This window comes from Eptesicus fuscus, chromosome 5 (genome assembly GCF_027574615.1).
Source record: "Eptesicus fuscus isolate TK198812 chromosome 5, DD_ASM_mEF_20220401, whole genome shotgun sequence".
NCBI lineage: Eukaryota > Metazoa > Chordata > Mammalia > Chiroptera > Vespertilionidae > Eptesicus > Eptesicus fuscus.
This window is the reverse complement of record NC_072477.1, coordinates 92638529-92652575: the sequence shown is the minus strand read 5'-3', so window position 1 is coordinate 92652575 and position 14047 is coordinate 92638529. Positions and strand designations below refer to the sequence as shown.

General features: G+C 40.8%; 1 protein-coding gene across 1 annotated transcript in view; it reads left to right on the top strand.

The window, feature by feature from the left end:
- MCM10 (minichromosome maintenance 10 replication initiation factor) overlaps nucleotides 1-14047 on the top strand; it is a 30988-nt gene continuing 16941 nt past the window's right edge. The window contains exons 1-8 of the mRNA XM_054715654.1: nucleotides 1-106; nucleotides 3080-3418; nucleotides 4200-4301; nucleotides 4442-4582; nucleotides 6453-6624; nucleotides 9055-9220; nucleotides 10361-10528; nucleotides 11799-11915. Coding sequence (XP_054571629.1) covers nucleotides 1-106; nucleotides 3080-3418; nucleotides 4200-4301; nucleotides 4442-4582; nucleotides 6453-6624; nucleotides 9055-9220; nucleotides 10361-10528; nucleotides 11799-11915 — 1311 coding nt within the window. The remainder of the gene's footprint in view (nucleotides 107-3079; nucleotides 3419-4199; nucleotides 4302-4441; nucleotides 4583-6452; nucleotides 6625-9054; nucleotides 9221-10360; nucleotides 10529-11798; nucleotides 11916-14047) is intronic.

The window sequence follows — 14047 nt, the reverse complement described above, 5'->3', positions numbered from 1 at the left end:
ATGCGGGTGCGGGGCGGGCTCTTCGTGGGCTCCTGGTACCTGAACGAGGGGCTTTCCTGGCATACGAGCCCTGGCGTCCCAGAGGAGGGTAGCAGGGGGGATGAGAGTGAGCTTGGTGGACACCCCGCATTCTCACTGCACCTCCGTCCCATCACCCCTCCCCCCAGGTAGCCAGCGTGAGGTCACAGTCCCCGCCACCACAGGAGGTTGGTCGCCGCCACTCATCCCCAGTTCCCCATCCCCAGCTCAGCCCTGATTAGGTGATCACCTCTGGTCACAGTCTGCGGGGCAGTTGGGCCCCTGCTCGCACCCGACTTGGCCTGGCGCCGCCTGTTCACCTGCTCCACCATCCAGCCGTGGTCCTGCTCTCACAGCCCGCTGCCAACACCACATTGCCAATGCCCGGTGCTGAGCGCACATCATAGCAAGCGGTTGAACTCCCAGTCAAACTCTCGGTCAAGGGGACAATGTGCATATTAGGCTTTTATTATATAGAATGGCTGGTGTGTGCTGGACACTGTTCTATCATTTGCAGTATGAGGTGTGTGCAGTTAAACAAATTCCACTCAAGGGGCAGCTTGATTTCTAACAGCCACTGGGGGTATAGAGAAACTTGCTGGTAGTAGATTCTGAGTTCCAGATAGCAGATCCCAGAGGTTTGTGAGTAAGAAGGCAGGAAAATGGGTCAACGTAACATCAGGAAAACATGATTTTTGGTGGTGATTGAGATAACCTGGGATAGTGGCATCATGGATTAGTCTGATTGCTCTCATGAAAGAAGGTGAGTTCAAGGCCAAGAGTATGGAGCCACGAGGTAACATTTTTCACTCGTGACTCCCAGTGGTGTGGGCCAAGGCCTCTTCTTGGGGGGTGCTCTCTACAGCAGCTGGGAACAAGAGAGGCTCCCTTGCCAGGATGTGACCATCTCACCTGGAGCACAGGGAGCGGATTGCCTCTTCTCTCTTGCTGCACTCTGTCATCCTAGAGTCTGTGGACTAAGCATTCAAAACTAATTGTTTTACAACCTCTGACTTTAAGCTTCAGACCCTTGCGTTAAATTCTAGGCCTTAAATTTGGCTGTTGGCTCTTTCCCATCTGGTATGGGAGTGTACAGCAGTAGAAAGGATACTGATTTCCTGATCTAGACCTCTCCATCCTAGCCCAGGCTCCTGTGCTGACCTGTTTAACCACAGTCCCCTGCCCTGCCTGGACTTCACCTCCTGTCTTTCCAGTGAGGGAGTGAAATATCCTTAACGTTTTTGCTTTAAATGCTTCTGGTTTCATAAAGGAATAGTGCCTGAACAGGGAAAAAACGAGCAAAGAAAATAGACAAATCAAAAAAGGAAGAAATCCACTGGCCAGTTAACATAAGCAAGAATTTACCTCAACTAGTAATCCTAGTAATGCAAATCAAAACAATGAGCTACCTGCCTTTTAAAATGATCCAGCAGGTTGGCAAAATATCTTAGGTGACCTATCAGATATTGGTGAGGGGGTAGGGAGAAATGGTACTTGACTACAATGCTAGTGAGAGTACAACCACTTTGAGAACAATTTGGCAGTGTCAAGTAAATTTGGAAAATGTGCATTCCCAAAAATCCAGGACTTTCACCTTTGATATGTATTTCCAAGAAACTCTTACACATGTACAAGGTGTATGCATGATTATAGCATACTTTGTAGTGTGAAAATATTGGAAATAGCTTATATATTCTTTATTGGAAAATGAATTAATAAAATGTGATACATACTTATCGTGGACTACTAAACAGCAATTGAAAGAAATAAGTATATGTTTTGATTTGGATCAGTCTTACATGCAATCTTTCTGTATCCTGAAGGAAAACAGGATACAGAGTAATATAGTATGAAACAATTTATATAGATATTTGTAAAACAACCAAATACTGTGTATTAGTTATAAGTATCTATATATTTGTTCAAAGTTTGAAAAATTGACTAGAATGGTATACCAAAATTATGATAGTGGTTGTAGTGGGGCCCGGAGGTAGTGATATGGAGTTGGAATAAGATTTGGCATAAGTATTTTTTGTTTGTTTGTTTTAAGCTTTTAAAAAATTAATGTAAAGGTCAAAAGAAAACCTGACAAAATGTTAGTGGTGGCTAATTCTCGGTGATGGAATACGAGTATTTTTAAAAATATATATATTTTTAATTGATTTCATAGAGAAAGGGAGAGGGAAAACGATAAAAACATCAGTGATGAAAGAGAATCATCGATCAGCTGCTTCCTGCATGCCCACCCATTGGGGGTCAAGCCTGCAAACCCCTCATGTGCCCTGACTGGGAATCAAACTGGCCTCCTGGTTCATAGGTCGACACTGAGCCACACTGGCCGAGTGGGATATGAGCACTTTTTATGTAATTGTATGTACCTATCTATGTTTTTAAAAAATTGCTCAAACAATTAAAAAATGGAGAAATAGCCCGGCCAGTGTGGTTCAGTGGGTGAGCATCAACCTATGAACCAGGAAATCACAGCTCAATTCCCCGTCAGTGCACATGCCCAGGTTGTGGGCTTGATCCCTGGTGGGGGATGTGCAGGAGGCAGGCAATCAATGATTCTCATCATTGATGTTTCTATCTCTCCCTCTCCCTTCCTCTCTGAAATCAATAAAAAATATATTTTTAAAAAATAATTTTTTAAAAAACTGGGGAACTATATACATCTAGGGCCTAAATATACACTGAGTGGCCAGATTATTATGATCTCTGAACGCATAATAATCGGCCACTCAGTGTATATCCTATATAATAAAAGGCTAATATGCAAATTGTCCCCGCCTGCCTAACCGCCCATGTCCCCTCCCCCTGGCCAGGCTGGCCCAGTGTGATTACTAAGCAGATATTGGCCCCTTCTTCCTTAGCCCAGAGCCCTCCAAGAAGCACTTAGGAAGAGAGAAGGTAGAGATAAGACTAGTGATTATACCAGGAAAATTGGTTAAATTTATAGTCATTTTAATTGCGTTATAAATGTTGAATGTTTTAATTAACTATGCTTTCATTAGCAGTTCTCAGATAGGCTTATTTTCTCTCCTTTTTCTTCTTTTTCCCCTAGTGGGTGAAGATGAACTGTCTCTGTTGACCTCACTACTGGAAGAGAATGAGTCAGCCTTGGATTGTCATTCAGAAGAGAGCCACCCTTCCACCCAGGATGATGGTAAACCTGATACATTTGATGAGCTCTTCGATGCTGATGGTGATGGTGAATCTTACACAGAGGAGGCTGATGATGGTGAAGTGGAAAAGACTCAAGACCAAAAAGAAAATTTGGCTACTCTCTTTGGAGATACGGAGGACTTATCAGATGAAGAAGTTCCTGCATTACAGTCAACTAAAAACAGAGCCCTCCCTGCTCCTGCTCTCAATCAAGGGAAAACTAATCAAGAGTTACAAGGTGCCCTAACTACTTGCTTTCTCTAGACTAGAAGAATACCACCAGTCTGACAGTTTTCATTAAGATAACTGTTGAGTCAAGAGTGGAGATAAATGACTTTGTAAAAAAAAAAAAATTGTCTGAGTTAGTATATCAAACATTTAAGGCCAGCATTTCAGCACACAAAGCGATAGCCAGCCAGCAACGTATATATGTATCAGGGACAGCCAACTATAGTTGGTCCTTCACAGGGTGACTCTAACACTTTTCATGCTTATTATGAAAAAATTACTTTGGAATTTATATGCAAATGGTGCCAGACACAAGACTATAAAAGCTATTGCACATTCTATTTGAGCAGGAGACCATTTCTGAACAGAAGCTTTGAGAAGTCTACTTTTCTTATTCCTGGCATCTTCTCTTATATTTTTAAATTATAATAAAATTTCATGGTTGGCAGTTTCTTCTGATACAGGACCAAGCATTTGTTGTATTAGTTATGATATTCTGTAATATTAATGTTTTGATTCCTAAAAACTGTAGGTAGGTATCTATGATAACTGTCAGTAGTACAAATTCATAAGTAGCTTTGGCATTAGAGGCTTGATTACTGGAAATAAGTTTATTTCTCTAAAGGGACCCCTTCGAAGTGTAAAAGTTAATTGAGTTCTTAGTATGTGATTGTATTGTGGGTCTCGAGGTTTAGGGGGAAGATGGGTGGACACCAAAAATAATTCCAGCACTTCTGTCATGTATAATACTTCTTCTGGTTTGCTTCTTAAGTTATTATTTTTCCCTCTAGATGAGTTAAGGAAGTTGCAAGAGCAAATGAAATCTTTACAAGAGCAGCTAAAAATGGCGACAATTAAACAGCCTACAAGTCCAGCCTGTCCACATAAATCTGGTAATCAGACTGTAATTCTAGTAAAAGTATGCATTTCTTATATTAAGAAATTATAACATTTCTGCATCCAATTCCTGATAAAACTGCTCCTGAGCCCCTTTCTAAACTTTCATTACTAATTTCTTTTACTTTTAATCAAGTAGAGAAGTCTCCACGCCCCCCTCTTAAGGAGAAACAAGTTCGGAGAATTCAGGAGTCGACATGCTTTTCTGCAGAGCTTGATGTCCCTACTCTACCAAAAACCAAGCGAGTGGCTCGGACACCAAAAGTTTCACCTGCAGGTGAAGTACTCAAGGCCTCCTGGTTTCTCACTACTCTGATTCTGTTGAAAATATATTTTGGCACTATTGTGTGTGTGTGTGTGTGTGTGTGTGTGTGTGTGTGTCTGCTTCATCTGCCCCCTGAAAAAAGTTTCTTGGGAATTGGAACCATATGCTCTATTATGTACTCTTTCTCCACATCTCAAAGTGCTTAGAAAATTTTTAGGCAGAGAGTAGTATGTACTAAACACTTCCTGGGTTGAATTTTTTTTTTAACTCTAGTAAAAATTAACCACTGGATCTCAGGCTAGCAGTCTAGAGATTTAATCTTTTGACTTGTCAGATTGAGGCATAGGTTCTCTTATAAAGTAATCAGGTTTTATTTGAAGTTAGGTTGTATTAAATTAGAATGTCCATTCTTGAGAAAAATTTTCTTTGCCAGTAGTCTGAAATAGTATTCAAATAAAAGCCTATTTCAGCACACACATATATACACACACAATAAAATGAAAGAGATTTATAAGCTCTCTATTGATTTTGTTGTATTGCCTCAGTTTGCCCAAAGTGATTATTCTTTGGAAGACAAAATGGTCTGTAGATAACATAGCTGAGAGTAAGCAGTATTTTTTTGACCACGGGAGATTAAAAAGGCCCTTTTGAATAGCATTGATATGTGGGACAATAGTAGAGAATAGTTGCAGCCTCTGAGTGTTCATATTTATTTGACAACAAATTTATACTTTACATATCTATTTGTGAGTAGTGTCCATCCCGTTAGGACCTTTGGCATTACTAAGGTATTTCATTAGGTAGCTTCCAGAATTCAGTTTTGAGGGGTGGGACATGGACATGGTTTCTAGAGATTCTAAAGTTCAGGGTTGCCCTGGCCCTAGTATGGAAGCAGTGATCCAAAGTCTCTCTGAGGGTAAACAAAAATCTGGTTGAAGAGAAAGTGATATTTTATTAAGGAAAATACTCAAACTTTCTGACCTTCAGGAGCACTATCAAATACTTCTAAAATAGGAAAAGTAGCCTTGTCAGTAGAATACTTGGATCATCCCCAATTCCCCTTCCCCCACGAACAAAATGGAATGGATTGAAATGAAATGAAACAAACAAGGAAAGAAGTGAACTTTGGGTTTTCTTCAGGTGGAATTTGATCTGTGCACAAATATCCATTAATTATGGAATTCTGAAGGAGAGCTCTTGCTCCCTCATAAAATCTACCACAGTGCTCCATATGTGGTGAATACTCAATAAATGTCTTTGCAGAAGAAAGGTATTTTGGTTTTGTTTGCTTTTTTAAATACACACACACACGCACACGCGCACACACACACACACACACACACACACACACACTTTAGTTTCAGAGAGTAAAGGAAAGGAGAGAGATAGAAACATCAATGATGAAAGATAATCATTGTTTGGCTGCCTCCTGCACAACCCCTACCAGGGATCGAGTCCGCAATCTGGGCATGTGTCCTGACCAGGAATCAAGCTGTGATCTCCTGGTTCATAGGTCAATGCTTAACTACTGAGCCACACTGGCCAGGCGAGGAACAGTGTTTGGGGATTGGCACTATCTAATATAGCAGTTACTAGCCACGTGTCACTTTAAATTTTATTTAATTAAGTTAGATATTCATTTCCTTAGAAACAATCGTCAATTATAAGTAATCAGTGGCAGCAGGTATTAGACACCACCAGTATCAAACATTTTCATCATTACAGAGATTTGAGGGTAGTACAGAAATGATCTTGTAGGCTTCCTTTGTTCTCTCAATATTTGGTTATTGTATGATAGATGAAAAAAAGAACAGCTCTGTTAAAAATGTTGTAGTTATCAGTGTGGTTTTCTTTTCACTTAATTTTTATGTTAATTTTCTAGAGCCCAAAAGCTCACCTTCAAAGATGATATGTGCACCCTCCCAACCACTCCGAATGACTCCTGGGAACAAACCTAGTTGGATGACTAGAGATCAGGGTGTGGAGGCCGCCAGGAGTTCTGGGGACGTAGCTCAGCCGGTCTCTGTGGAAGTCTTCTCTGGCCTGAGGCTCAGGTCAGTAACTGACAGCTCCTCACTGATCACATGCCCTGCCATATGCCTTGTCCTCCTGCCTGAGGGCTGAGCCTTTTAGAAATAGTGTATTTGTACAGCAGATCCACATAACACCAATAATTTTGGAACTTGACAAAACTTGGCATTGAGCATTGGTTGTGATTCAGTACATTTGCATATGAAGTATTTAAGGGAGACTTATACTTGCATGGATGGCTAGATAGATAGGTAAATAGATAGATGTGAAATTATATTTAATCAAACTGACAGAAGCAGTGTTAGAGACTATTTTTAAATACATAAAGATACATACAATTTAACCAGGATAATAGTATCTTGTAATTGATGTTAAGAAAATAGCTGTGCTCTTTTTTTCCTAATAACTTTTAAGGTAAATTTATATTCTTTGCATCTGTTATGTGGAAAAACTAAGATATTCAATTAAAATAGGATTAAATCCCAGGATTTATTACTAGAGACCTGATGCACGGATTCATGCACTGTTAGGGTCCCTTGGCCTGGCCTGCACCCTCTTGGAATCCAGGACCCCTTGGGGGATGTCAGACTGCTGGTTTCCCCACAGGCCAGGCCGAGGGACCCCACTGGTGCACCAGGCCTCTAGTATGCATATAAGATCTTTGGTTAATCTCTTCCTGCCCTCCCCCCACCCCCTTCCCTCTGAGATTCATCAGTCTGTTCCATGTTTCCATACCTGTGGGTTGAGCGCCTGCCCCCTGGTGGTTAGTGCACGTCATAGCTAACAGTCAGACGGTCACTTAGACTTTTAGATAGATAGATTTAGACTTTTAGATAGATGGATGGATGGATGTGAAAATGTTGGCTTAAAAAATATCTGGTTAGAAATAGTAGAACCAGTGCAATTCCTGCAGAACATGAAATTTAAAAATCTTATTTACTTATATCAAATTCATGATCCTATATAATAAAACCCTCATATGCAAATTGACTGAACGGCAGAACAGTCGGTCTCTATGACTCACACTGACCACCAAGGGGTAGACGCTCAATGCAGGAGCTGCCCCCTGGTGGTCAGTGTGCTCCTGCAGGGGGAGCACTGCTCAGCCAGGAGCCAGCTTCATGCTGGCAAGTGCAGCAGTGGTGGCAGGAGCCTCTCCTGCCTCTGTGGCAGCACTAAGGACCCCTTGGAGGATGTCCGCCTGCGGGGAATGGGCCGAAGCTGGCAGGCAGACATCCCCTGAGAGGTCCCAAACTATAAGAGGGCACAGGCTGGGCTGAGGTACCCCCCCCCCCCCCCCCCCAGTGCATAAATGTTGTGCACCGGTCCTCTAGTATTGTATAAAAGTCAAAAGGCATTTTTAAGAGATATTATAAATTATAATTGATATGAACTTAAAGAATTTATTATCTTTTTTATTTTCTATATAAGCCCCAATTCTCTATCCAAGGAAACACAAACCTAGCTTTAAGAATTATATCATTTTTATCTGCCATAAAAATATCCACCTAATCCATACTATGTAACCAAACCTCCCTGAAAGTAGGTTCTTTAGAGATTTCTGCCTATAACACTTCTTTTAACCAACCTGCTATAGTGCCACATGGTCTCTTATTAGACTGTCGGACTGCCGGTTTTGGCCCGATCCCCACAGGCCAGGCCAAAGGACCCCACCAGTGCAACAGGCCTCTTGTATGCATATAAGATCTTTGATTAATATCTTCCTGCCCTCCCCCTTCCCTCTGAGATTCATCAGTCTGTTCCATGTTTCCATGCCTGTGCATTGAGCATCTGCCCTTTGGCGGTCAGTGAGCATCATAGCTACTGTTCGGAAGGTCAGATAGTTGCTTAGGCTTTTATATATATAGACTAGGGGCCCAGTGCACGAATTCGTGCACCTTGAAAGGAACTGTGGGCCACGAGACTGCGGTGGGCACAGGGGTGGGTCTTGGCCCATCCTCTGTGCCCCCACCCAGCCCCTTCCACTGTGGCCCCGGGTTCCCTATCTACCAGCAGCCCCGCTCCCACCGCCACCACTCCCATGTGCTGACAGCTACAGCCCCGCTTGCAACCGCTGACAGCGTGGAGCGATTGGGGCTGATGTCAGCAGCGGGTGCGAGTGGGGCCAGTGCTGGCAGTGGGTGCGAGTGGTGGCTCCAGAGCCAGCAGTGAGTGCGAACGCCGGGCGGGACCATGGCGTGAGGGAGCAAAGAATTTTTAGTAACCGCCAGAGGCTCGCCCCAATGACAGCAACTGGCACCTTGGTCTGGTGCCCCCGCTCACCTGCTCCACCATCTCACCGCAACCAATGCCTGCCATGTGCCGCGCGCACCCCCTGGTGGTCAGCGCACGTCATAGCAACCGATTGTTCAGTTGTTCTGCCATTCGGTCTATTTGCATATTAGGGTTTTATATATATAGATGGTCTACTAATTGCTGATTTCTTGATGCAGACGGCCTCGAGTGTCCTCCACAGAAATGAACAAGAAAATGACAGGTCGAAAACTGATCAGACTGTCTCAGCTCAAGGAAAAGATGGCAAGTGAAAAGCTAGAAGAAGTAGACTGGGTAACATTTGGGGTTATATTGAAGAAAGTCACTCCGCAGAGCTGTAACAGTGTGAGCCATTTTATTTTTTATTATCATTATTATTATTAACAGTATTACAGATGTCCCCCATTTTCCCCCCTTTTTGCTCCCCTCCACCTTGCCTTCACTGCACTATTGTCTGTATCCTGGGTTTTGCATATATGCATATATGTTTTTGGGGTTAATCTTTTTCCATCTCCCTGACCCCCCTCCCCTCAGATCTGTCATTTCATTCCATGCATCCATACCTCTGGACCTATTTTGTTTATCAGTTTATTTTGTTCATTAAATTCCACATAAGTGAGATCATGTGGTATTTGTCTTTCTCTGACTGGCTTATTTCGCTTAGCATAACACTCTCCAGGTCCAACCATGCTGTTGCATAGGGTAAGAGACCCTTCTTATTTTTACAGCCACATAGTATTCCATTGTGTAAAGGTGTTATGGCTATTTTATCTACTCATCTTTTGATGGGCACTCGGGCTATTTCCAGATGGTAGGTATTGTAAATAACACTGCTGTGAACATAGGAGTGCATATATCTTTCTAATTGGTGTTTTAGGATTCTTAGGATATATTCCCAGAAGTGGGATCACTGGGTCAAATGGCCGTTCCATTTTTAATATTTTTAGAATACTCCACACTGTTTTCCAAGTGCCTGCACCAGTCTGCATTCCCACCAGCAGTGCATAAAGGTTCCTTTTCTCCACATCCTTTTCAGCACTTGTTTGTTAATTTCCTGATGGTAGCAATTCTGGCAGGTGTGAGGTGATATGTCATTGTAGTTTTAATTTAATTAATCAGTGATAAGGTTACCAAATATATATCAGTGTGGTATGCACATGAGTGTGTGTGTTTGAATGTTCAAGTGAGAGAGATTAGAAAGGCAGTGCTGCTATCCCATTGACTACTTAGACCTGAGAATTAGAGACTCTAGTAACAAGTTTGCTACTGGCTTGCCTTAACTTTACCTTCATCTCTAAAATGAAGGGTAGTACTAACGCCTAGAGAAAGGCTTAATTTATAATTAACAGAAATTCTGATGGTTATATATTCAGGGTGGATTATAGTTATGTATTTTTCCACAATAGAACACTTGAACTGTAAATGGAGACAGTCTAACCCCATTATTCAAAAATAATTAAAATTAAGAATAAATATTTGTTCCAGGGGAAAACATTTAGCATCTGGCGACTAAATGATCTTCGTGACCTGACACGGTATGTGTCATTGTTCTTGTTTGGAGAAGTTCACAGAGAACTCTGGAAGACTGAACAGGGTACTGTCATAGGGCTACTCAATGCTAACCCCATGAAGCCCAAGGATGGTTCAGATGAGGTAAGAATCTGTTTCTGTGATTATTGAGGGAAATGCCTTTGCAACTTAGTCAAATTCTGTCAACAAGATTTGTAGTGGTTTACTTTCAGATAATAAATCATGCTTTTAAAGTATTACCTCCGTGAATCTTTTTTTGCTTGCTTGTTCATTCCTCGCCCACCAGTATTCTGAATTTTCCACCTGCTCTAAATTGTTTTGTATCAGCTTCTTTCATTATATCTTTTTGAATTAGTTCCAAAGTTCCTGGAGTTTTTTTAACTCTTAGCTCAGGTCTCCTTAACTCTCCTTCATAAATTTCCATGGTATATCAAGATGGCAAGGTCTTACAGTTTGATAGTTGAGAGGACTTTGCTCCATTGATTAGTACAACCATAGTTGCAACTTAGAATCATGGTTAATTTTTATCTTCTTAAGCATCATTAGAGTTTTGGTACTACCCACTGATTCTCTAGTAAATTGTAAATCTTAATATGGTGTGAATGGGGACATACCATTTCTTCATCTGACCCAGCAAAAAGCTACACTTTAAACTTTGTTGTAGACAGATTATTATTATCAGGAGTAGTGAGAGACAAAGTTTTTTCATTCCTTATTTTTACCAGAGAATAGCAACAAATCTTCACCTATTTGTTCCAATGTGTTTGGCTACAAGTAACAGGAAAACTTCACTATAGTTTCTTTTTACAGTAAACAGTGGGGTTTGTTTTTCTCACATAATTAAATAAAAAAACCTAGACATAGGCACTGTAGTGATATCATGACCAAAGTCTGCCAGTCTCTCAGCCTTTTCCTTTTGGTCACAAGATGGCTTTGAAGCTCTTGCCATCACCTCTCCATTCAAGGCAGGAACTGAGCCAACCTCCTCTATCGGCTTTTATCAGTAAAGCAAAAGCTTCCCCAATACCTTCTGTACAAATCCCAGCTTTGGTCTCATTGGTTGGAAAGAATATAGTCACATGACCATTGCTATATGTAAGGAGTGCTGGGAAAACTGGGCATAGGATTCATTACCTTATGCTCAGCCTTTGCCAACCAAAATAAAATCAAGATTTTGATAGCAAAGACACAGGAGAGGATGGATATTGGTAAAGAGCTAAATATGTCTTCTACACCTCCCATTTCTAAAACTATTTTATAGGGCACTGAGACTGACTTCAAATTCCTTGAGACTGACTTCTTAACTCACACCAACCATTCTTTTATCCATTCTAGCTGGTAAAAGATCATATTTTCACCTGCTTTTAACTCCCATTCCACTTCTTTTCTACAGGTGTGCTTATCTATTGATCATCCTCAAAAGATCTTAATTATGGGTGAAGCTCTTGACCTGGGAACCTGTAAAGCAAAGAAGAAGAATGGAGAACCATGTACACAGACTGTTAATTTGGTTGGTTTCAGCCTTGTTCGGATGTTTTCTGCTAAAGAGAGGAATTGGAATTCATAGGAATAAATTATTGGTACTTTAGTGGTAACAGCCAATCTGGAACTGAGTTTCCTACATAACAGGAAGCATCAAAGTGAGAAAATTGAACGTGTGGTTAATAATTGCCAATTTGAAAAGCTGAGAGTAGGGGAAGGATTTCACCTCTTAGAAAAGTAATATTTTATTGCCAGCTGAGTAGGAGGTATAAGAAACAGAATTTTAGTTCACCCTCAATTCTAAACTTACACTATTCTTTTATCCATTCTTTGTAGGGCCAGAGATCAAACACTATGATGTAATACATTGCACACCTTAGTTTAGTCTGTGCTTACCATACCTTCTCTTAGAATTTAAAAAAAAAAATAGCTTCATTGAGATACAATTCACTTTTTAAAAGTGTACAATTTAACTATTTTTAATATATTCAGAGTTGTGCAACCTTCATCACTATGTAATTTCAGAACATTTTCAATTACCCCCTCCCTGCAAAAAAACACCCATACCCTTTAGCAGCCACTCCCCATTCTTCTCTTCATCCAGCCCCTGGTAAGCTCTAATCTACCCTCTATCTCTTTGAATTTGCCTGTTCTGGACATTTCATAAGGTGCAGTGATTTTCAAACTTTTTTATCTCATGGCACATAAACTAATTACTAAAATTCTGCGGCACACCAAAAAATATATTTTTTCTCAATCTTAAAAAAAAGAAAAGTATAATTTTGATTAATTCACACCTGATGGTTATAATTATGTTGGCTGTTGTCTTTTTTTCTCTTTTTTAATTTATTGGGGTGACATTGGTTAATATAGGTTTTAAATGTACAGTTCTGTAGTATATCATCTGTATATTGCACTGTGTGTTCACCACCCCAAGTCAAGTTTCCTTCCATCACCATTTATCCCACCTATACCCTCGTCTACCTTTCCCAAGCCCCGCATTGCCTCTGGTAATCACCACACTATTCTCCATGTCCATGAGGTTTATTTTCTTTCTTTTTTCCTTTCTTTTTTGCTCAGTCCCTCCACCACCATCTCCAGCCTCTCAAATCCCTACCCTGCCCTTCCCCCAACAGCTGTCAGCCTGCTCTCCATCTATTTCTTAGTTCATCCTGTTAGATTCACATATGAGTGAAATCATATGGTACATGTCTTTCTCTGACTGGCTTATTTCACTTAGCATAATGCTCTCCAGGTCCATCTATGCTGTTCCAAGCCATTTTTCAATTTGACAGTCTAAGGGAAAAGATTTCAGTGCCCTTGACTAAATAGTCAGGTATTGCATGTTTTAAAATTCTGTGGCACACTGGTTGACTGATATAGTGGAATTGGGCATGTGGCCTTTTATGTCTGGCTTCATTCACTTGGCATAATATTTTCAAGATTCATTCATGGTGTACAATTCATTAGCCCTTCATTCCTTTTTATGGTTGAATAATCCATTGTTTGGACATACCACATGTATTCATCAGTAAGTAGACATTTGGGTTGCTTCTACCTTTTGGTTATTATACATAACTAGTCCAGTGGTCGGTCTGGTCGTTCTGCCATTAGGGTCAATTTGCATATTACCCTTTTATTAGATAGGATGCTGCCATAAACAGTCATGTACAGGTTTTGTTGTATCGATGTATGTTTCAGTTTCCTTGGGTATATACCAGGACTGGAATTTCTAGGTTGTATGGTGACTCTCTGTTTAGGATTTTAAAGAACTGCCAGAGTGGTTTCCAAAGTGGCTTTTACATTCTCACCAGCAGTATGTGAGGGTTGCAGTTTCTCCACATCCAGCCAATACTTGCTACTGTCTGTCTTTGATTACAGTCATCCTAGTGGGTATGTAGTGGTATGTCGTAGAGCTCTTTGAAAGGATTAAATGACAGATTTTGGTTTCATCTTGTTTTTTTTCCTCATTCCTGCTTCACAGATGAACTAGTGAGCATTGTCACCATATCTAAGGGCTCACCCAGTAGAATAATAGTATGCTGTTTCTCTTTGTTCCTTTCACTGAAGGAACATTTGTCCAAGAGTCAACCAGAAAAATCTCACTAGAAGCTGATTTTGTCTTATTTTTAAAATTAATTTTTATTGAGGTAAAATTCA